The sequence below is a fragment of the Leopardus geoffroyi genome, chromosome C1 (genome assembly GCF_018350155.1).
Source record: "Leopardus geoffroyi isolate Oge1 chromosome C1, O.geoffroyi_Oge1_pat1.0, whole genome shotgun sequence".
In the NCBI taxonomy this organism is placed as follows: Eukaryota; Metazoa; Chordata; class Mammalia; order Carnivora; family Felidae; genus Leopardus; species Leopardus geoffroyi.
In genome coordinates this window covers 97,786,080-97,808,596 of record NC_059328.1, presented here as the reverse complement: position 1 = coordinate 97,808,596, position 22,517 = coordinate 97,786,080, and the positions used below count along the sequence as shown (strand labels likewise).

The 22,517-nt window shown below is 38.6% G+C and overlaps 1 protein-coding gene across 4 annotated transcripts in view; it reads left to right on the top strand.

Annotated features, from left to right (window-relative positions):
- The window catches only part of TRIM33 (tripartite motif containing 33), a 132,490-nt gene that overhangs the window by 51,426 nt on the left and 58,547 nt on the right, over nt 1-22,517 (top strand). For all 4 annotated transcript variants that reach the window (XR_006712649.1, XM_045478727.1, XM_045478726.1 and 1 more), the window contains exons 2-4: nt 8,524-8,642; nt 9,004-9,148; nt 9,316-9,448. Coding sequence is in view for 3 of the 4 variants with exons in the window: in XM_045478727.1 (XP_045334683.1) it covers nt 8,524-8,642; nt 9,004-9,148; nt 9,316-9,448 (397 nt within the window). In the remaining variant the exon portion in view is untranslated. The remainder of the gene's footprint in view (nt 1-8,523; nt 8,643-9,003; nt 9,149-9,315; nt 9,449-22,517) is intronic.

Genomic DNA, 22,517 nt, shown 5'->3' with positions numbered 1-22,517 from the left:
AATTAGTACAGTGATGATAAGTTAATCATGAGTGGTTAATAGAAAAAGTAATTGACCCACCCCCCCCCCCCAAAAAAAAGAAAAAAAGAAAAAGTAGTTGACTCATGTTTGATTCTCATTTATTTCAGTTATACTTGTGTGATTTGTACTGGCTTCCTTTTTTTAGGATTTTATTTTATTAAAAAATTTTTAAAAATGTTTATTTCTTTTGAGAGAGAGAAAGTGAGCAAGGGAAGGGGCAGAGAGAGAATCCCAAGGAGGCTCTCTGCTAACACGGAGCTCGAACCCACAAACTGTGAGATCATGACTTGAACCTAAATCAAGAGTCCGATGCTTAACTGAGTCACCTGGTGCCCCCAAATTTTATTTTTAAGTAATCTCTACACTCAACGTGGGCCTTGAACTCACAACCCTGAAATCAAGAGTCTTCTGCTCTGCTGACTAAGCCAGCCAGGTGCCCCTTACTAGCCTTTAATGTAAAATGTGCTTCTTGGGATTTGCAGTTGTAAATGTTGAAATCTGTGTCCTAAATCTGTGAACTCCTTTTCTCGTACTTGACCATAAATATTGGTGTATTGAAGGGTACTGTACTCTTTTGATCCTGTTCTCCCTTGGTAATCGTAACTGTGCTTCAGATTTTACCTAGTTGTATGCTGATAGTTCATTCTATATGCTTCAACTACAGAACTGTGCTAGTTAACACAGTCTATCCTAAACTTATTCATTGCATTCTGGCTAAAATTACTTTTCCCTCATTTTGAGTAATTGTGTAATTATCCATGAATTACCCATGCTAGAAGCTTGTGAATCATCTAGAATTTCTAATTTTTCCTTTGCTGTGACTACTACCTCTTCATCATGCAGACATTCATTAGGCAATTGATACTGCCTCTAATTTATCCTCTATAGTTCTATTATGACTGCCTTAGTTTAGCCTTAATTATTTTGTTACTAATGATTAGCCTTTTAGTTAGAGAGCTTCTTTAACATAGGTTTTAAGGGCATGGCTTATAGATTCATATGTTGGGGTTTCAGATCTTACCTACCTCTGCCATTTACATTGTCCTGTGACCTTGAGAGCATTACCTGATTTCTCTGAAGCTCAATTTCCTCACCTTTGAAGTGGGGATAATAATTGATCCTATTTTACAGAAGTGTTATGAGCATTCACCGAACTAATATATAAGAATTTCACACTAAATACTAACTGGTCTTACAGTAAAACTTTGTATTAATGCAAATTTAGATATAATTTGATTATGCTTGTTTTCTGTCCTCAGCACAACCTTCATTCTCAAACAGTCAGATTAAAATTCTTGCTGGGGTGAGGGCAGAAGTACAGGTTAGAGCAAAGTTGGTCTGGGAAACGTAAGACAGGGGATATGTAGTAGCAAAGAGTCCCTATTTCCCCAGTAGTCTTTTTTTTGTGAATCAGTCAGTTTTTGTGAATCAAACTGAAAAAATGGTGGCAGCCAATAGAGGTACTTAGAATTCCTGCTGATATTTTAGAACAGTTGTTTTAAACAAAATGTCTTTAAACATTTAAACCTTTAAAAAAGTCTTTAGAACACACTTGAACATGGTACCAAACTGCAGTCTTCACTTCAGACACTTGTTATTGCCTGGCTAAGAAAGTGTACACAGTCATATCTGTTTTCAACAACTGGACTGTATTTTATACATTTGAATTTTGATGCCCTCATTTATTTTTGTTAAGGCAAGATTTTACTTTATTCTTTAATTGACATTTTATCACTCAGTTTTCTCTTCATAGTGTATTTAGAATGATTTGTCAAACTGTCGTTTGATTATAATAGAATATATTATTGTAGCTCAGTGTTTTAATTTTATGTTTTTTATCTCCCTAAATTAATATTTACACCTGTACATATTTACTTTTACCTCATGCATATTTAGATATCAAAATGTGTATTAATGATTTTGCTAATTATTTTTTGCATCTCACTTCTAAATAGTTTTCCATGGTCTTTTTTTTTTTTTCTTCCCTCTTCAAAGTAAGCTCTATGTCCAATGTGGGCCTCAAACCCCAAGATCAGGAGTTGCATGCTCTAGTGACTGAGCCAGCCAGGCACCCCTAAGTATTTTTCCATGTTCTTAAAGCCGGTAGTAGGTTAAACTGTATAAAATTACCATATTTGCAGGTCATAAGTGGTCTAAAATTGGCGGTTTTATATAGTTGAATTTAATGCTTTATTCTTGTAGCTGAGCAGTATTGTTATATGTCTGAAAATGTAATTTGCTTTTACTCTTGAATAGTTATCAGCATATAGATTGTTAAGTTGATTTATTTTCTCTAAAAGCTTTTAAGATACTATTCCTGTTATCTTTTTGTATTGTTTTTTACTAATTAAGTCTGCTGTTGGTCTGATTGTCTTGTAATATTAGCAATTATTAAGAGTTTTTCCTCCATCTTTGCAATGTTTAGGTGTGGATTTATTTTTATTTATCCTGTTCAGGACTTGTATTGTGGTATGAGGGCTCATTTCTTCAGTTCTGAAATTCTCAGTCATTATCTTCTTTAAATAGCATCTGTACCTCATTTCCTTCATGAACTTCTGGAACTTCAACACATACTGGAGTTTCTCATTCAGTTCTTTAGTTTTCTCAACTTACTCTCTTCTGTAGTTCCTTCTCTCTTTAGCTCTGTGCTGAATTCTGTGTGCCTTTTTTTCATATCTGTCTTCTACTTGATTTTCTTTTCCATTCTCTCTTGCTTACTATTTAACTTGTGTTTTGAGTTTATTCAATGAGTGTATTTTATTTCTCTTTGATTCTTTTTTAGCTCTATTTTCATAGATTCTGTTTGACCCTTTATCGAGGTATTTTACACATATTTTTGAAGTCTTTTTCAGATTGTTTTATTTTCTGTGAGTTAGGTTGTTATTTATTGCTTTATTGTGTTGGTTGACTCACTCTAATAGTATTGGGTTTCTTCATGCATTGTAATTTTATGTATGAGCCTATCTTCACTTGGTGTCCTGTTCCACTTGTGCCTTGGGTTGGGAGGTGTTCTAATGAGATAGTTTTGTGTGTTTGTAAGGTTTCAGAGAAGCTTCATTTTGTTGTTGTTGTTGTTCAGTGAATATGTGAATTCACCTAACTAGGAATCCCAGGGAGAGAAGTAGATACAAGGCAAAGATAATAACTTCTGTTTTATGTACATTTTGTTTAGAGTTGATTAAAGAAGAGGTTCTTTTTTTTTTTTTTTTTAATTTTTTTAATGTTTATTTTTGAGAGACAGAGAGAGACAGAGTGCAAGCAGGGAAGGGGCAGAGAGAGAGGGGGGGACACAGAATCTGAAGCAGGCTCCAGGCTCTGAACTGTCAGCACAGAGCCTGATGCGGGGCTCAAACTCAGGAACTGCGAGATCATGGCCTGAGCTGAAGTTGGACGCTTAACCGACGCACCCAGGCACCCCAAGAAGAGGTTCTAAATAAGAACTTGAACTTAGGGTAGAGAACAGAAGAGAAATGTTGACTTCAGCCCTGAGGAGAATGGCCAGTATGTTGGACTGAATTCCTTGGGCTCCTTACTCCTGGTGGATTTACCATTCAGTGTTCCTTTCCTTTCCTTTCCTTTCCTTTCTCTTTTCTCTTTTCTCTTTTCTCTTTTCTCTTTTCTCTTTTCTCTTTTCTCTTTTTTCTCTTTTCTCTTTTCCCTTCCCTTCTCTTTCTTGGTTCATTTATTTATTTTGAGAGAGAGAGAGAGAGACAGGCAGAGAGGGAGAGACAGAATCCGAGGCCCAAACTCAGGAACTGCAAGATCATGACCTGAGTGAGATCAAGAGTCAGACGCTTAACCAACTGAGCCACCCAGTTGCCCCTTCCACTCAATGTTTCTGAAGTCCCAGGAAAACTGGGCCCAAGACATGAAGCAGGGCTGGAGGTTACATCATGAACTTCCCCATAGTCATCCAGCACTAGATAGATTTCCAGTTTAGGATAAAATGTTATAACACAGGAATGGCCAGAAGGAGGAGATGTGTAGGACCAGGTATGTGGGAAGGGGTGCCGCGCTTCCCTCTGAGGAAGCTCTGTGCCTTTCCTTTAATCTCGATGAGTTTACTAGTTTCTTGACTTGGCCTTTCTGTGTACTGTGCAGATAGCACAAACTTTGCTTATGTATCTATGTATAAAGCTTATTTGGTATTCTGACTTCTTGTGGGTGACTTCAGAGCTGCGAAAGATTTTAGGGTGAGGGCACTCAAAGCCTGCCCCATGGCTTTTTTGAAGTTCAGGTTCACCCCTTAATCATTGTCTTACTTCCTGTTCAAAGTAGTGGTACTTGTGTCCCACTTGCATCTGTTGATGCCTGACCACTTGAGCTTTGAGTTCCCTTTTGTTTCTGGCACTACAAAGTTTTGCCCTTTAGGTTGCGGACTCAGTTATACATTTTTCAAAGTACATTTTAGTTTGTTATATTTTAGCTATTTCTGTGTTTAACCATTTCAGGTGGTGTTTCCATATCTGTCTAGTCATCCATCTTGGATGGAAGTCCACAACAATCAACTTATTAAAACTAAATTCCACCTAATACTGTGGAGATAAACTAGTTTGTAGGCTTGTGTAGTTTGGCCTTTTGAAAAGAATCCTCCTTTGTCTTCCCCATAATTACACATTTTAATAAATTGGCATTTAAAAATAATCTAATAGGCCTGAATGGGCCTCTCAGAACTTGAACTTTGGAGTCATGAAATCAGTTCTAGGGATACTGTGCAGAAAAGTGGTCAGCAACTTTGGCTTTGGATTTTGGGTTTTAGTTTTGTATAATGACCTAAACTCGGCGTGACAGTTAGCACTCAGTGATTGAGTTAGGAGCAAGCACACTCATCTGATCTATACTAATTACAAGGGCATACTTATAAACTCAAATGGAAAATGGCTCTCATGTTCAAAGTAAACATTCATATACTTTTTAAGTTTATTGAATAAATAAAAAAACAGATAGCAGAAAGATTCCTGGAGAACCTTCAACTCTTGTGTTGGTGGTAAGACAGACACCTTGGCTGCTGGGTAATGGGTCAGGTGGAAGTAGTCAGCCTAGGAATGGGGTTTGCTGATGTCTGCAGACTTGAATTTACTCCCTTCTCTCTCATTGGAACTTCTTTCATGCCTCAAATTTCTTAATTCCAAGCTTGTCTGAAAATCTTTATGGCAAATAAGAGTCTTTCTGAGATTTATCTCTCCACTCCTTGTGTACTCTCGGTTGGGTTTCCTCTGCAGTGTTCATATCCTTTGGCTTCTACATTTCTTGAAATTGCATGTGTATTGATTTGTGTGCTTTGCTACTTCTATCCCCTTAATCTTTTTGGATATATATTTTTTTTTATTAAAATTTTTTTTAATGTTTATTTCTTTTTATTTTTTGAGAGAGAGAAAGACGGAGCATGAGCAGGGGAGGGGCAGAGAGAGAGGGACACAGAGTCCAAAGTAGCTCCAGACTCTGAGCTGTCAGCATAGACCCTGATCCGGGGCTTGAACCCACGAACTGTGGAGATCATGAGCTGAAGTTGGACACTTAACCTACTGAGCCACCCAGGCGCCCCTATATTTTTTATTTTAGGGAGAGCGAGAATGAGTGGGGGAGAGGGGCAGAGGGAGGGAGGGAGAGAGAGAATCTTCAGCAGACTCTACAGTCAGCATGCAGCCCAAAGCGGGGCCCTATCCCACAACCCTGGGTTCATGACTTAAGCCAAAATCAAGAGTCAGATGCTTAACTGACTGAGCCACCCAAAGGCCCCTGTATATTGTTTTTATCTTCCACATTCTTTCATATTATTTTAATGGAGGCTTGGGATGAGAAATAGATGAATTTTTGTTGTCATAAACTGTGATGTTAGCTTGCCACATTAAAGTAAAACTTTTAAGAATCTGATAATTATTTTAGTGAGTTCAAAAAAACAGACTTCGGACAAAATATTCATATACACAGGTATAAGAGATACTTTAATAATGAGTTTTTCTTGCTCAGAACAGAATGTCTCTTCATCATGTGTATCCTTCAACTATATGTATATGTGGACATTTTTCTTTTAAAGTCTCCCCCCACCACCGCCATTTGTGAACTTTGCTCTTGCTGTTCTTAGTTTGCATACTGTTTCTTCCTTTCCTAGTTGAGTTTGAGGTCACCCTCAGACCTCATGGTTTACTGGAAGGACTCACAGGATTCAGAAAAACTGTTATTTTCATGGTTGCATTTTATTACAGGGAAAGAGGAAATAGATTAAATTTAGTAAAGGTGCATGGTGTGAAGTTCAGGAGAAAATAGGTACAAGCTTACACATCTCTCCTTTCAGTGGAGTTGTGTGGGAGAAGCTTAGTTTTAGAGTAACTATGTGTGACAATATGCAGGAATATTGCCAATCTGGAAAGCTTACCTGAGCCCCCATGTCTAGAGTTTTTATTGGGGCATTGTCACAAAGGGGTGGATCCTCCATGGAACCCACATTACCTACTGAGACTCTTGTCACCCTCTGAGGTCATACTGAATATGGCCTCAGGCATACAAAAACAGTCTTATCAGGCAGAATATTCCAAGAGTTAGAGGTCATCTCACAGGAGCCATTTGAGGGCCAGTATTAGAGATAGGCTTTCCTTAGGAATGTACAGGATTCGAGGAACCAGGGTCAGCAAAGTAAACTGTCCTGCACACTAGTAACAGAATGAATTTTTCAAGACCATGTATAAGTGTAACCTCTAAAGTGAAAACTTAATTTATTGTAAGTTAGTTGCTCACATATTTTTGCCCCTACAGTTACTTGTACTGTAGTACAAGATAAGTTATATACTCTGTTTGTTATATACTCTGTTTCTTGAAAGGTTTGTAATTTATGCTGTCTTAAATGTGGAAATATGTATATCCTTTCTCCCCCTTTCTTTTCACCATGCTGTTTCTTTCTTGGATTTGAAAAATTGTTTTTGTGTATTTCCTCTGAGCAGGACCTTTGTATGCACTGTGTGTTACGAGAACTATGTTTTGGTTTCAAATCTATAACTTTGAATTTGTTTAAACAGTGTATATGTCTACTGGGAGACTGATACTCCTACTTTTAGAATGACACTATATTTGTTTCTGTTTTCCATTAGAACTACAATATAAGGTTCTGTAATTTGTGTCCTCCCAACTCTTGGGGACTCTTGTTTACATCCTAGTCTGTGTGTGGTGCTTCCTATAGTTGTGTGTGCTATAAGCTATAAAAATTACGTACTAGTCTTGCACCCTTTCTTGAAAGTGAGGATTGTGTTGTTGATGCACACTGATGTATCCTCAGTTTTATGGCTGACACATAATTAGTTTGTCGTGTTGACTGTGTTGCTATTTTTTAGTTTTTAACTTTAATTTCCATGTGTTAACCGAGCAGGTTTATTTTTTCTGATAGATGCTGGAACACTGGCACAGGCACATGTGATCTTTCTTCCCACATGAGAGTGAATGAATTCACAAGCAGAATTTATAAGATGATGGATCGTGTATTTCTGTTGCTGCTGTAACAAAATTGTCGTAAACTTGGTGACTTAAAATAACACACGTTTTAATTTCTTACTATTTTGGAGGCTAAAGTTTGAAATCAGTTTTACTGGGCTACAGTCAAAATATCTGCTGGAGTCAAAGTATCATCAGGTCTGGTTCCTTGCAGAGTCTCTGAGGAGGAGAAAATTCATTTCTTTGCCTTTTTTCCACTTACAGTGGCCACTTGTATTTCTTGACTTATTGCTTCATCCCTAAAGCACATTACTCCGTTCTCTGCTTCTATTACTAGCTACCTTCCACTTGTCTGTACTCTAATCTTATTTTTTTTTAACGTTTATTCATTTGTGTGTGTGTGTGTGTGTGTGTGTGTGTGTGTGTGTGAGAGAGAGAGAGAGAGAGAGAGAGAGAGAGAAAGAGAGAGAGAGAGAGAGAAGAGCGCGCGCAAGGAGAAGGAAAAAAAAAAGAGAGAGAGAGGGAGACACAAAATCCATAGCAGGTTCCAGACTCTGAGCTGTTAGCACAGAGCCCGATGCAAGTTTCGAACTCATGAACTGTGAGATCATGACCTGAGCCGAAGTCAGACACTCAGCTGACTGAGCCACCCAGGTGCCCCCGTCTCCTTTTTACAAGATCACATTTAGAGTCCATCAAATACTCTGGGACAGCATATTCCCATCTCAAGAGTCTTAATTTAATCATATCTACAAAGTCGCCTTTGCTGTATAAAGTGATAGGACACATTCCAAGGATTAAGATCTGGATATCTTTGGGAGCCATTATTCGGCCAACACATATTATAATAAAGCACTTTTAGATTTTTTTTTTTGTATATTAATGTTTGTTTTCTCATGCTAAATAGTATGTCATTTTCCCCCAATGGAATAACTCAGTAGATTATTTTACTCAGCTCTTAATATTCATTTCTTTGGTCTTGTCTGTGACATACGTGAATGCTTTTCATATGGGCATCATGCACAATTTCTTTATTTTTTCCTGAAGAATATTTTCTAATATTGTTGTCTTGTGTTGTAGTTGGTGTAATACGGTGCCCAGTATGCCGCCAAGAATGCAGACAGATAGACCTTGTGGATAATTATTTTGTGAAAGATACGTCTGAAGCTCCTAGCAGTTCTGATGAGAAATCAGAACAGGTATGCTTCTTAATATTTCTTTATATTCTTACCTTGATACTGAAATGTAAATTATGAGAAACATATGTTCGGATAGTTATGTGATTTAGGGTACTTCAGCTATAGTAAATAAGTGATCCTTACTCTGTTCTGTACGCTTCTACCTAATTAAATGAGATGAAAAGTCTTTAGTTATATATATTTTTTGTGTTCTGAGACTTAAATTTACTCACGTGAATGTTTGATATGGAAGGAAAAGGATTTTATTGGAGATAAATGGATAACAAAATATTTAGTGTATTTGAGAGCAAGTCACAGTTTTTATTTTGTGGATTTATATCTTGTAAATTTGATGTAGATTAGTATTTATTTCCACTTTTAGGTATGTACTAGTTGTGAAGACAATGCAAGTGCAGTTGGCTTTTGTGTAGAATGTGGAGAGTGGCTGTGTAAGACATGTATTGAAGCACATCAGAGAGTAAAATTCACTAAAGATCACTTGATCAGGAAGAAAGAAGATGTCTCAGGTAAGAATAGAAGCAGTTTTAATGATTGATCTACCATTAATCTTCCTCTTTTACCTCAGCATTTCTACTTATTCTTTATATGCTTTGGACATAAATATTAATAAGAATTTAGAACGTGAGATACAATTTTTGTTTAGTTTAAAAATATATGTTTTATTTTACTACAGAGTCTGTTGGAGCATCTGGTCAGCGCCCTGTTTTCTGCCCTGTACATAAACAAGAACAGTTGAAACTTTTCTGTGAAACATGTGATAGATTGACATGTAGAGACTGTCAGCTATTGGAACACAAAGAACATAGGTACAGAAGTCATCATTGTTTAACAAGAAATAACTATAAAAATGTTTTATGAAATTATTACTCTTAAATATTTATTTCATAATTTTGTCAGCATTATATTCTCAATTTCATACAATTTCTTAAAGCAGATATGTGTTTGATTAATTATTTAATGGTTTCCACATTCATATCTAATTACCTTATGAATATCTGTTAAAAATGTATCATGACATTTGGGTTTGCAAGAAAGGAATTGCATTATTTCTTTTATTTGCTTTGCCTCTGGTTCAGATCAGCTTTCTTCAAGTAGACTGTGGTTTTTAGGCTCTGGGCTGTAATCTTAAAAGGTAATCTTCCTGTGGGTATGGCCAGCTGATACACATTTTAACATCAAAGGATAATTATACTGATTTCATGTTAGATATAAATCCCTTAGTTTTCTGCAAATTGCTTAAGTATCTAAGTAAGCATAGTTACTAATTCTTTAATACATAATTTTCTATTTCAACCCTGTTATACCCTCAGAATTCAATAGTATTCACTTACAACCAGTCTATTAGATTTGAACTATTCTAGAAATGTACTGAAATTCTAGCCAGGAGTATAACAGTCCTCCAGCAAATTTCCCAGTTTCTTTTTTTTTTTTAATTTTTTTTTTTTCAACGTTTATTTATTTTTGAGACAGAGAGAGACAGAGCATGAACGGGGGAGGGGCAGAGAGAGAGGGAGACACAGAATCGGAAACAGGCTCCAGGCTCTGAGCCATCAGCCCAGAGCCCGACGCGGGGCTCGAACTCACGGACCGCGAGATCATGACCTGGCTGAAGTCGGACGCTTAACCGACTGCGCCACCCAGGCGCCCCTCCCAGTTTCTATTAAATTGTATTACCATTTAAAAGATGGTCTTGATTACCATAGTCCAGCATTTTCTTTCTTTCTTCCCTCCCCCCCTTTTTTTTAACTTTACTGATTTTGAGAGAGAGAGAGAGAGAGAGAGAGAGAGTATGAGTTGAGGAGGAACAGAGAGAGAGGGAGAGAGAGAAACCCAAGCAGACCCTACACTGTCAGCGCGAGCCCAATGTGGGGCTCTAACTCACAGACCATGAGATCATGACCTGAGCTAAAGTCAGACATTTAACCAGCTGAGCTACCCAGGTGCCCTAGTCCAGCCTTTTCTAAAGTGTTCTTCTTATAACACTTCTGCTAATTTGATAGAAATAGGTTTTATGAATCTCCTGCCAAAAAAGGGTAGCTTAAGTTGGATTAACCACATTGAAATGTGTTTCTTAACTGTAGGATATCTTAGTGCTTTTAATTCCTTGGGTTCATTGGAATTCATTAGAATCCTCTTACAGAGGGAATATATTAATCTTAATAGCTAACAATTACTGCATCTGTAGTTTGTGTGAGGCACTTTTCAAAATGCTGCATGTTTGTTTGTGTAACTCATACCAACTACCCATGAAGTGTTGGTACTGGCATGGCAACTGTTTTAAAGGTGAGGGAGCCCGCTTACAGAAAGCTTCAGTAATCTGTACAGGGTGTCGCCATAGGGGATAGAGCCTGGGTTTGAACACAGGCAGTTGGATCTGTTTTCAGTCCATATGCTCATTTTCTTCCATATGGTATATAGAATATAGTCACAGTATATGGAATCTCTCACACTTGACCACAGGTAAAAAATAATGATCTTTGTTCTTTTTTAAGGCATAATTCATTGTTATACAGGACATTTGTGTAGAATTGCTTCTTTAAATCTTTATATCCTTAATTTGTCCCCAAATTTCATCTTACCTGTAGGTTGGCTAATGCTTCACTTGGAGTGGCTAATCTTGTGGATGCCTTCACCTCAGGGCCAAATTTTACCATTGTTTGTTTTGTAATAATCTCAGTAAGACATTAGATTACCATTCTCACAGCTGCAGTCAGATCTTTGAGCTCTTGGGTTACTTAGGGCTTTTCAAATTGTTGGTGAGAAGAAAAAAGAGAAGGAAGATGGCATCCATTTTCACAAGAAAGAATAGCTTCAGTGGTCTCTTCTTCAGAGTTTAACCCTGGCTGGTCCTTCTTTTTCCCTCATCATTTTCCTTTGCCACTTATTTTCAAGTGCTAATTATCTCTTGAATGTTTGCTCCCTTTTCTTTAGTTCACACTCTGTATGTTTTCCAGGATAGGCTATTACAGAACCCTTGTCATTGGACTTAAGACCCTAGGTTCCTGTTACTGCAACACACGTAGAGTTGGTCTCTCAGCTCTGAGTTTTACCTTGTCAAATTCACTGTGTCCACATTGCTGCCAGGATTATTTTGCTAAAATAGAGTCCCTCCCTACCCTTCAACCCATTTTATTTTTTAATTTTTTTTTTAAAAGATTTTATTTTTATGTAATCTCTATACCCAACGTGGGGCTCGAACTCACAACCCCAAGATCAAGAGTCATTACCAACTGAGCCATTCACCCCCCCCCCCTTTTTTTTTAAATGTTTGATGTTTATTTATTTTTGAAGGAGATAGAGGCACAGCACGAGTGGGGGAAGCACAGAGAGAGAGAGAGAGAGAGAGAGACACGTAGAATCCGAGGCAGGCTTTAGGCCCCGAGCTGTTAGCCACAAACTGTGAGATCATGACCTGAGCTGAAGTCGGATGCTCAACTGACTGAGTCACCCAGGCACCCAACCCCCCCCTCCCAGGCACTCTCTTATAGCACTCTCACCCCCTTTTTAAAAACACCCTTTAGTGGCCCCCCATAACTAAAGTTTCAAGTGTTCAATATAGCTTACAGTATTGAGTCATTCTAGAGTCTTTTCATCATCTGTACAAAGTTAGGAGACCTACCTGTACAAAGTTAGGTAGCCCGCAAGACTACCTTTACTTTTGACATCAACTGCAGATTGCAGTAAGAACTCTAAAGGGAAAAGAGCGTGCAGTTCAGCTCATTGATATGATTTGTCATTACCATCTTCAATTAGAGTTGTAGCCTCCTTTTTAAAAAAAAATTTTTTTTAATTGTTTTATTTATTTTTGAGACAGAGAGAGACAGAGCATGAGCAGGGGAGGGGCAGAGAGAGAGGGAGACACAGAATCTGAAGCAGGCTCCAGGCTCCGAGCTGTCAGCACAGAGCCTGATGCGGGGCTCGAACTCACAAACCGCGAGATCATGACCTGAACTGAAGTCAGAAGCCCAACTGACTGAGCCACCCAGACGCCCTTAGAGTGATAGCCTTCTAAACAAGATGCTGTCTGCTTACCTTGGAACTGCTATCCAGAAACCACACAGTTTGCATGCTCTCTCCCTCTCTTTTAAATTTAAACCTATTATTTAGTTTTGAAGTGTAGTTGACAACTGAGCAGCTCTTTTTTGGTTATTAGAGAGCTGTTATAGGGCACCACCCATGTGATTCTGGGATTTAGCAACTCCTTGCGTGGTTTCAAAGTCATACTTAGGGGAAAAGAGGCTTGCTCATAATCAATAAATACCTCTTTGCATCCTGCTGGTCGCATGTTTCTGTACAAACCATTTCTATTTTATACAGAACTCTTCTGGGCACTGCCTTCCTTAACTGGAGTGTTCTTCCGTCACCCAAGACATTATGGGTATTTCAGGTTGCAGGGTTATTTTATGTCCTTCAATCATAGAGTCAGTCTCTGTTAATGTCCAACAGTAAGCTAGTAATTTTCTATCAAATGGCATACATTTTACCATGGTATCCAGAAATTTTCTGGTCCAAAATCCCAATGGTTGCTGCTGAGTGGCACTCCCAGGCCTTTGCCATAAGCTCTATTCTACATAAGTATGTGTCGCTGACAGTCCCCAAATCATGTCTAACTGGATCATAGGGACCCAAGAACATTGGGAGAGAGACTGTTTTTTGTAGTTCAGACGTGGCCTGCCTTTGTTCAGGATCCCATTCAAATACAGCCGTTTCTGGTTAGTTGTATTTATTGGTGCTACTAACCATTACAGGGTGTGGAATATGTGTCCTTCAGAATTCAAATATGGCAACCAAATGTTAGGTTTCTTGTTTAGTTCTAGGGCTAGGTGGCAAAAACTACTTTTCTTCTTCTATGGAATGTAAATAGTGGCACCTGCTTAGGTTATTCTTAAGAATTTCACCAGTTGGGGCAGGTCCTTGGACCTGTTGGATTTATCAACAGCTTCTTTTGGTCATGTGTGTCCTTATTGCATTAGGTCAGCCCTACCTTTATCTTTAGTTTGTTATATTGTCATGGTATCATCAAGATAGTGTATCCCTTCTAACTCTATCATACCAGTAAGCTGGTGAATTGAAATCACCTTGTGGCAATATAGTAAATGTAAATCGGGGTGCTTTCATGTGAAGGAAAATTGCTCTTGGTGCTTTTTTTTTTTTAGATTGAAGCAGAGAAAAAAAACATTTGCAGGATCAGTCACTGAGTAGCACTCTTTTACAGTCTGCTATATGTTTCTTTTTCTAGTATTTAAGTCATACCAGGGACTGCTGATGTTATGGGGGCACTACCTTATTCAAGCTTTAATAGTCTACTGTTAGTCTTGATGAGCCATCCACTTTTGTCACAGGCTACCTACACATTGTTTTTCAGGGAATTCATTGGTACCAGCGTTCTAGCTTATAATTTGTCATTAGAGTGGTAATCTCTTTGTCCACCAGGTATCATATACTGTCTCAAATTTCTGTGGGCTCAGACAGTTTCAGTGGTTCCCATTTTAGTATGCCTAGTCAAGCCTGGTCTTAAGGTGATAAATTTATATGCCTTCTCTTTTATAATACCAGTCAGACACATTATCCATCCCAATAATACATTCATGTAAAAGAGATGTAACCACTTCACAGTCTGTTCAGATATTCCAATTTTCATCCAATTTTTTTTTACCTTAATTCTGTTAACTATTGCCACTCGACCCAGTCTAACTGTAGGTCCCCATTAGAACTTTGACAGGTTTTAGAACTAGAGCGCATTGGGCTCTCATATTAAGGAGTCCCAGAAATGTCTCTTATCCATCCCCTGCCTCTGTCCACACAAATGCAAATTGTTGTGGTTCTCTAGTTAGGGGCTGAGCCAGAAGAGCCTGGCCTCTCCTTAGGTCTTCAATTTGATTAGTTAATAGGACATTTGCTTGCCTTTGGCAATTCCAGGTCAGGGTTTTCATTGTCCACTTTGTCCTCTGGCTTTTAAATTTTCTCAAAACTGGGGTAAATACAGCAGAGTTCTGTAGGGCTTTTTAATATTGAGGAGCAACAGCTCTCATTGGTCTATCCAACCTCTAGTCATGCTAAATTAAGATCTTTGTTTCAGCTCTATCAATGTCTGCTTTATTCATCCCATTTTTAAATAGCCATCTGAAGATTTCCATCCTACTGTGTTAAATCCCTTGACTCTCCCCTTTGTCTTTCTCTGTTTTTTTTTTTTTTTTTTTTTTTTTTTTTAATGAATCTCTAATTTTCTTACCATCTGTAAGATGCATAATGGGAATCTGAGACCGTAAATCCATTAAGGCTTTTCAGATCATTGCTAGATTTTGCAGCAGTAAAGTTACACAGGGTGCCCATGTAAGAGTCCCCCCTTAATCACAGTATTTACTATGACCTCAGTGAGAGGCATGCCCAGTAGGTGAATATCCTGGTTTCATAATGCCAACCCAGCATGGCTTGCATAAGCAGCATATCGGCCACTTCTTCTGGGGAATTCCACTTGACATTTATAGTAGAAGGACAGTCCTCCATTTCAGGGTCAGCAAACATTATGGGGTCATTTATCTAGTCCACTGGGCTAACCGTGCCCTTGGGAATGACCTCCTGTGTGTCTGAATTATGTATAGCCATCTGTGGTTGTTCACTGTGATTGTGGTAGGGAGTTGCCGGTCCTGCATCAATTCAGACGTTGCTCTTCTATTCTGCACCATTCAAAACCAATGATGCTTCCTCTAGGTGATCACTCTCACAATATTTTAGTAGCTTCAGGAAGTGTCAGTCTACAAAATGAGGCATTCCTTTGTATTATAATCTCTAGTTTCATTAGTTTCTTGGTTTTTTCTTTTTCTCAACCTGGACTACATTTTTTTTTTTTAATTTTTTTTTACATTTTATTTATTTTTGAGAGAGAGAGACAGAGCACAAGTGGGGGAGGGGCCGAGAGAGAGGGAGACACAGAATCTGAAGCAGGATCCAGGCTCCGAGCTGTCAGCACAGAGCCCGATGTGGGGCTCGAACCCACGAACCGTGAGATCATGACCTGAGCTGAAGTCAGTTGCTTAACTGACTGAGCCACCCAGGCGCCCCTGGACTACATTCTTTGATCAGAAGTCATAGAGGTATTCTCTCTCTGTTTTCCCAGCATACTTTTTCCCTTTGGAGTGGCCCTGAGGCTACTAGTGACCATAGTTCAGACTTGACTGAAACCTAAGCTTTGCCCAGTATCAGGATCTGTCCTAATACACTTTCATTTTAGTTACTACAAAATCAGTAACCAAGGGATTGTATAATTAGCTTGCTTATTAGTTTGCATTTTCTTATTTATCCAGTGAGTCAACTCCTAGGGAGTTGGGTCTGCCTTTCTAAATTCCATCGGTAACTTACCTCTAGTAACTTCAGCTGCAATTCCATACCATGAGTTACTAGGTAGTCATCTAGGAATCAAAGGCTCATAAACCCCTGTCCTGTCATCCTTCCTTTTCCCAAACCACATGTTTCAGTGAGTCAGGATCATTTTAGTGAATCCCATTTCTGATACCAACTGTGAAGTTAGAGAACAATCCATAAGTGCTCCCTCACTTTTGACATCAAATGCAGAATTTGAGGAGCCCCCCAGCCACCCTTCTGACACCCATTGCAAGTTCAGGATTTCCTGAGTCTACCATCAAATTCAGTAATTTACTGGAATTGTTAGATAATTTGCTAGAACTCACTGAAAGTTGTTATACTGATGGTTACATTTATTGTAATGAAAGGATACAGATTAAAATCATTCAAGGGAAAGATGAATGGTGCAGAGTCAGAGTCTAGGAGTGTTCCGAATGTGGAGCTTCCAATTTTCTCTGAGTGGAATCTTGGACATAACTAACTCTTCTCAGCAATGATGTATGACAGTATGCATGGAATATTGCCCAATAAGGAGGCTCATCTGACCCTGGGTGCCTAGAATTTTTATTGGAGCTCTGTCATGTCGAATATGGTTCACTGTTGATGTGACTGACCTGTCTCTAGCCCCTCCTGAGGTTGAGCTGACACCATGTGACCTGAAGCCCCCTGTAAATCATATCTTTAGCGTATAGCCTAAGGCACCAGGTAAAGTTTTATCAGGTAGTACATTTCAGTACTCCTGGTAGTTGAAACAAAAGCCAGACCCCTTTTTGATAAGGGTGAACTCATTTTTACAGTTTGTTAATTCCCATTTGTGCTCTTATACTAGTGTATCCCGTTTTAAACTAAATCTGCCTTTACAAATGCTATTTCTTGAATTGTAATGCATCTTCCTTATCTGTCAGAAATATTTAACCTTAAAACCAGTTCACTTTTGATGTGTTTTCTTCACCAACACTTGTTGTTTCATCTTTCTCACTCCTTTTCCCTGCCTGGACATTAAGGCCTTTTAGGACTAGTTCTTCAAGGGGCTCACTTTCCTGTATGCTCAGTAAGTTTTTAAAATATGATCAAGTCACTTGGTTACCCACCTCTTCTTGAGTCAGTTATGCATGTGATTGTGATAATTTATATTTTCTTAGAAAATCATCTGCTTAGTAGAAATTTTAAAAACATATTCACTTAGAATTAAACAGCATTAAGATTTTACAAAAATAAGGTTATATCTCTTGTTAGTAATGTTGTATAGCTGAATTTATTTCCTTTTTCCTTATAAGCCTGGCTATAGGTTTGATTGTTTAAAAAAAATTTTTTTTAATGTTTATTTATTTTTGAGACAGAGAGAGACAGCATGAACAGGAGAGGGTCAGAGAGAGAGGAGACACAGAATCCGAAGCAGGCTCCAGGCTCTGAGCTGTCAGCACAGAGCCTGATGTGGGGCTCGAACTCATATACTGTGAGATCATGACCTGAGCCGAAGTCGGAAGCTCAACCGACTGAGCCACCCAGGAGCCCCTAGGTTTGATTGTTTTATTGGTCATTTGAGTGATCAGTTCTTGAAGTCACTTATTCTGCTCTTTAAAAGCATTCTAGGGGCGTGCCTGGGTGGCTCAGTCGGTTGAGCAGACTCTTGATTTCAGCTCAGGTCATGATCTCTTCGGTTCGTGAGATCAAGCCCCATGCCCTGCTGACAGCACAGAGCCTTCTTGGGACTCTCACACTCTCTCTCTCTCTCTCTGTCTCTCTCTCTCTCTCTCCCTTTCCCTCTCCCTTTCCCTCTCTCTCCCTCCCCCCCACCCCCGTGTCTCTCTCTTTCTCTTTCTCTCTCTCTCTCTCTCTCTCTCTCTCACACACACACACACACACACACACACACACACACAAAATAAATAAACTTTTAAAAAAGTGCTCTGATTCTCACAGTTCTCTTATATCTTCATTCTTTCCTTAGCTTAATTTTGTTTTACTTTTCTTAGATTCTTACGTTGAATCTTTAGTTTATCAAAAAAATTAGTCTCATTCCATAATCATTGACTTACACGTGTATAATTATAGTTTTGGGGCTCCCCCACCTCCTTTTAACGTTTATTTATTTTTGAGACAGGGAGGGACAGAGCATGAACAGGGGAGGGTCAGAGAGAGGGAGACACAGAATATGAAGCAGGCTCCAGGCTCTGAGCTGTCAGCACAGAGCCCGACGCGGGGCTAGAACTCACGGACTGCGAGATCATGACCTGAGCCAAAGTCGGCCGCCCAACCGACTGAGCCACCCAGGCGCCCCTCCCCACCTCCTTTTAAAGATAATTGCTACATATTATAGGGATAAAGAGGATGAACTCTGATGTGTCTGTGTATCTTTTAAATGGAGATAATATAGTACCAACTTTATAAGCTGGCTTATAAGGATTGAGTGAGAATTGTACCTATAAAGTGCTTAGCACAATAAGTACTCAGTATCAGTTTAGCTATTATTACTAATATTGTGACCTGTACATTTTCTTTTTTCTCTCTTTTTAAGAACATTTTATAGAGGTCTTTGGTTTTCTTTATACTTTATGGCCTTGGAAGTTGTTCTCAAAAAGGAAAATGGGCGCCTGGGTGTCTGACTCTTGATCTCAGCTCAGAGACTCTTGATCTCAGATAAAGCTATAGAACTTTATGAAATTTTGTACCTCAGAACATTACATGGTTTCTAGCTATATCATGTTGTTATCCCATCTCCTTCTTATAATTCTGCTCATGATAAATGAATAAAATAAGTATACACTTAAAAAAAAATCAAGAATGAGAGAAGAGACACCAGTGGATATTTCAGTGAATTTTTCAAAAACTGGGAAATGGATTGAATATTTGGTGGATCTGATAATTGACTTAGTAGAGTTGAATGAACTACAACCCAAGGGTGTGCAAAGGAGATATACAAAGAAAGCCATGTGATTTAATTCCCAGAAATCTGTTAAGGATCAGAATTTAGAGGCAATAGGTATCACAAAAGTTGGGCTTATTGTCTTGGGGATATTAGGTCTGGATGACGAGTGGGGATGAGGTTTATGACTGACATCAGGGAAGGTAAGTGTAAATCTGCATTATACTGTGGGACCTTCACTTCCCCAGACTTGATTCCAGATTGCCAGAAGTGACATTTTTTTGTTCAACTTTCCCCCTTTATATGTTTTCTGCGCCCCCCCGGGAATTAGAGGCCTTTTCACTCTCTGGAGAAAATGATCAAAAGAGGTCTTCAAATGTTGACATTTGGGGTTCATTTCTAATTAAAAAGATGAAGCCCACCAGTTCATAAGTTCTGCTCTCACACAGACTCTAAGTAGTTTTTAAGTACAGTAAAACTTTGGATTGTGAGTAATTTTGTTCCGCAAATGTTCTGCCAGACGAGCAAACATTTCTAATAAATTTTGACTTGATAAACGAGCGATGTCTTGCAATACAAGTAGTAGGTGATGCCGAGTACAAGATCACAACTGACCCAGTGGTTCTTGAAATTTGCTTTGATATACAAGTGCTTTGGATTACAAGCATGTTGCCTGAATGAATTATGCTCACAAACTAAAAGGTTTTACTGTATATTTGAATGTGAACAGATGAAAGGATCATCTAGCATTTGAAGAGAGCCACCCTCATGTGCCATATGCCGTACATTGTGGGCTGTGGTGATAACTCTTCCCTCTTTTGTCTGGCTTCAAATATAGAGACTGGAAAAGCTAAATATTTCCTTTCTCAGCTTTCCTGGCATTTGGTTAGCTCTGGTCCACAGTTTATGCCCATAAAATACAAATGGAATTCTGCTTAGTTTGTAATTTTTAAAAGGGACAAATGTTGCTGGTATCAGCCCTTTTCCAGCTTTTTCCTTCCTTGAATTAGGATGTGATGCCTGGAACTGTGGCACCATTATATGCTCATGAAGGTAAAGCTAACATCATCTGAGAGATTCTAGCTTTGATGTTATTTAAGTAACATCATCAGCTACATTTGGTCTTGTTACACGAGTCTTTATTAGTCACTACAGGTGTACACATTTCTGATTGACACAGCTACCTACATGAAAGAGACCAAGACACTGAAAAAAAGGTCATGAAAAGCATAAGATAATATAGGAATAAAAGGAAATATAAAATCAAAGTTATGACATCCTGAGAGATATGACAAGCTATTGGTCACAAAACAAGGATAGAATCTTTGTAAAAGAATTCATTAAAAGAAGAAATAGTTCCTGGAAGTATGATAGCCGAAACAAAAATTAATAGGTTTGGTAGATAAATTCTAGTTTGTCTCCTAGAAAATAGAGCAAAAAGAGAAAATAAAAAACAGATAAGAAAATGACAAGGGGCACCTGGGTGGCTCAGTCGGTTAAGCCTCTGACTCTTGACTTCTGCTGAGGTCATGATCTGATCGTTTGTGAGTTCTAGCCCCACGTCAGGCTCTGCACTGTCAGTGCTTGGGATTCTCTGTCTCCCACCCTCTCTCTGTCCCTCCCCCACTTGCTCTCTGTCTCTCTCTCAAAAATAAACATTTTTAAAAAAAGAAAGAAAATGACAAGATACCCAACAGCCAACCAATATGAATTACAGAAAAAGAAGTGATCAAATAAGTAATTCAAGAAGTTCGCCTAAGAACCTAGCATTGCCAGTCTGAAATGACCCATTTAGTGCCCAGTATTTTGATTAAAAAAAAAGACCCACGAAAAAGTATATATCATTATAAAATGGCAGTATGTTATGGATTAAAGTGAAGATCAGCAAAGTTTCCAAAGTAGGCAACATGTAATGAAATGGAAATCTAAATAGGATCTTTATTTAAAAAAAAAAAAAATTTTTTTTTTTAACGTTTATTTATTTTTGAGACAGAGAGAGACAGAGCATGAACAGGGGAGGGTCAGAGAGAGGGAGACACAGAATCTGAAACAGGCTCCAGGCTCTGAGCTGTCAGCACACAGTCTGACGCAGGGCTCGAACTCACGGACCGTGAGATCATGACCTGAGCCGAAGTCGGACGCTTAACCGACCGAGCCACCCAGGCACCCCTAAATAGGATCTTTAAATACAGTAATACCAGGAGATAGAAGATGCTGGAACAGTGATTTTAAAAGTTGGGAGTAGAGAGGGAAAGATTTTCAACTTTGATTTCTATAGCTAAATTTTTTTTTTTTTTTAAGATTTTTTTAGGGGTGCCTGGGTGGCTTAGTCGGTTAAGTGCCCAACTTCGGCTCAAGTCATGATCTTATGGACTTTGAGTTTGAGCCCCACGTTGGGCTCTGTGCTGACAGTTCAGAGCCTGGAGCCTGCTTCAGCTTCCATGTCTCCCTCTCTCTCTCTGTCCCTCCCCCACTCACGCTCTGTCTCTCTCTGCCTCTCTCTCAAGAATAAATAAACATTAAAAAAAAGAAAATATTTTTTTATTTTTAAATAATCTGTATACCCAACATGGGGCTCAAACTCAAACCCCAAGATCAAGAGTTGCATGCTCCACCGACTGAGCCAGTCAGGTGCCCTTTCTATAGCTAAAATTATTAAGGTGGGTCAGCATGCAAGGATTCAGAAACTGCTTCCCATGCACCTTTTCCTGGAGAACTATTAGAGAATGTGATCCACAAAAATGTTAGTAAACCAAGAAAGTTAATGTTGAATTGTGGGTGCCAGAATGACAACTGTATAGTAGCTAGATTAACTGAAGCATAAAGACTGAGGATATCTCCAGGAAAAAAATGGAACCACTCTAATATACTTGATATTGTTAGGTCATTTGAAAAATAATATTGACAAGTTTTTGACATATCTGGTGGAACATGAGATTTATTAGGGATTAGTAAATTGAAAGTTAAGCAAAGCAGAACAGAGGGCATTCTTTAATTTCCCCCTCTCCCAAAAAAAGTTCTATAAAAAACGAAATTATTCTGATTACATTCCTTGGCTTATCATTGGACAATATTTATATAGTCATTCATTAATTCAGTAAATGCATGCCTGCTGAGTGCTAGGCATGGTGTATTTCAGTGACAAAACTATGTAGTCACTGTCAACGAGGACCTAATTTTTCATAGGGTCAAACAGTAAATATATCAGATGCTGATCGTTATAGAGTATTTTTCTCTATAAAGCTGGGAAATTGGGACAGTGTACGTGAACATGTGGATGTGTAGGTTTTTATTTTAAATAGGGTGGTTTCAAAAGACTTCCATGTTGAGGTGGGCTTTGAGTGGAGACTGAAGAAGGAATGGGAGCACCCCTGCTTAAACTTGACAAGTCAGGGGAGTGTGTTTCAGCTTCATTATTTTCCATAATTTTATCTTCTGTTTTATCTGTTCTCTCCCCTGCTTCTCCCATCCCCACTGTCACTGTGTCTAGTTTACTTTGTAGCTGTTACAGCATTTTAAAATTCATTGTGAGTCGTTCTTAGGTCTTTGATCTTGTCGGCAAGAGTTTCTCTGGTGTCTTCTGTGCTTTTATTCAAGCCCAGCTATTAGTCTTATGACCGTCATTCTAAATTCTTGTTCAGATATAT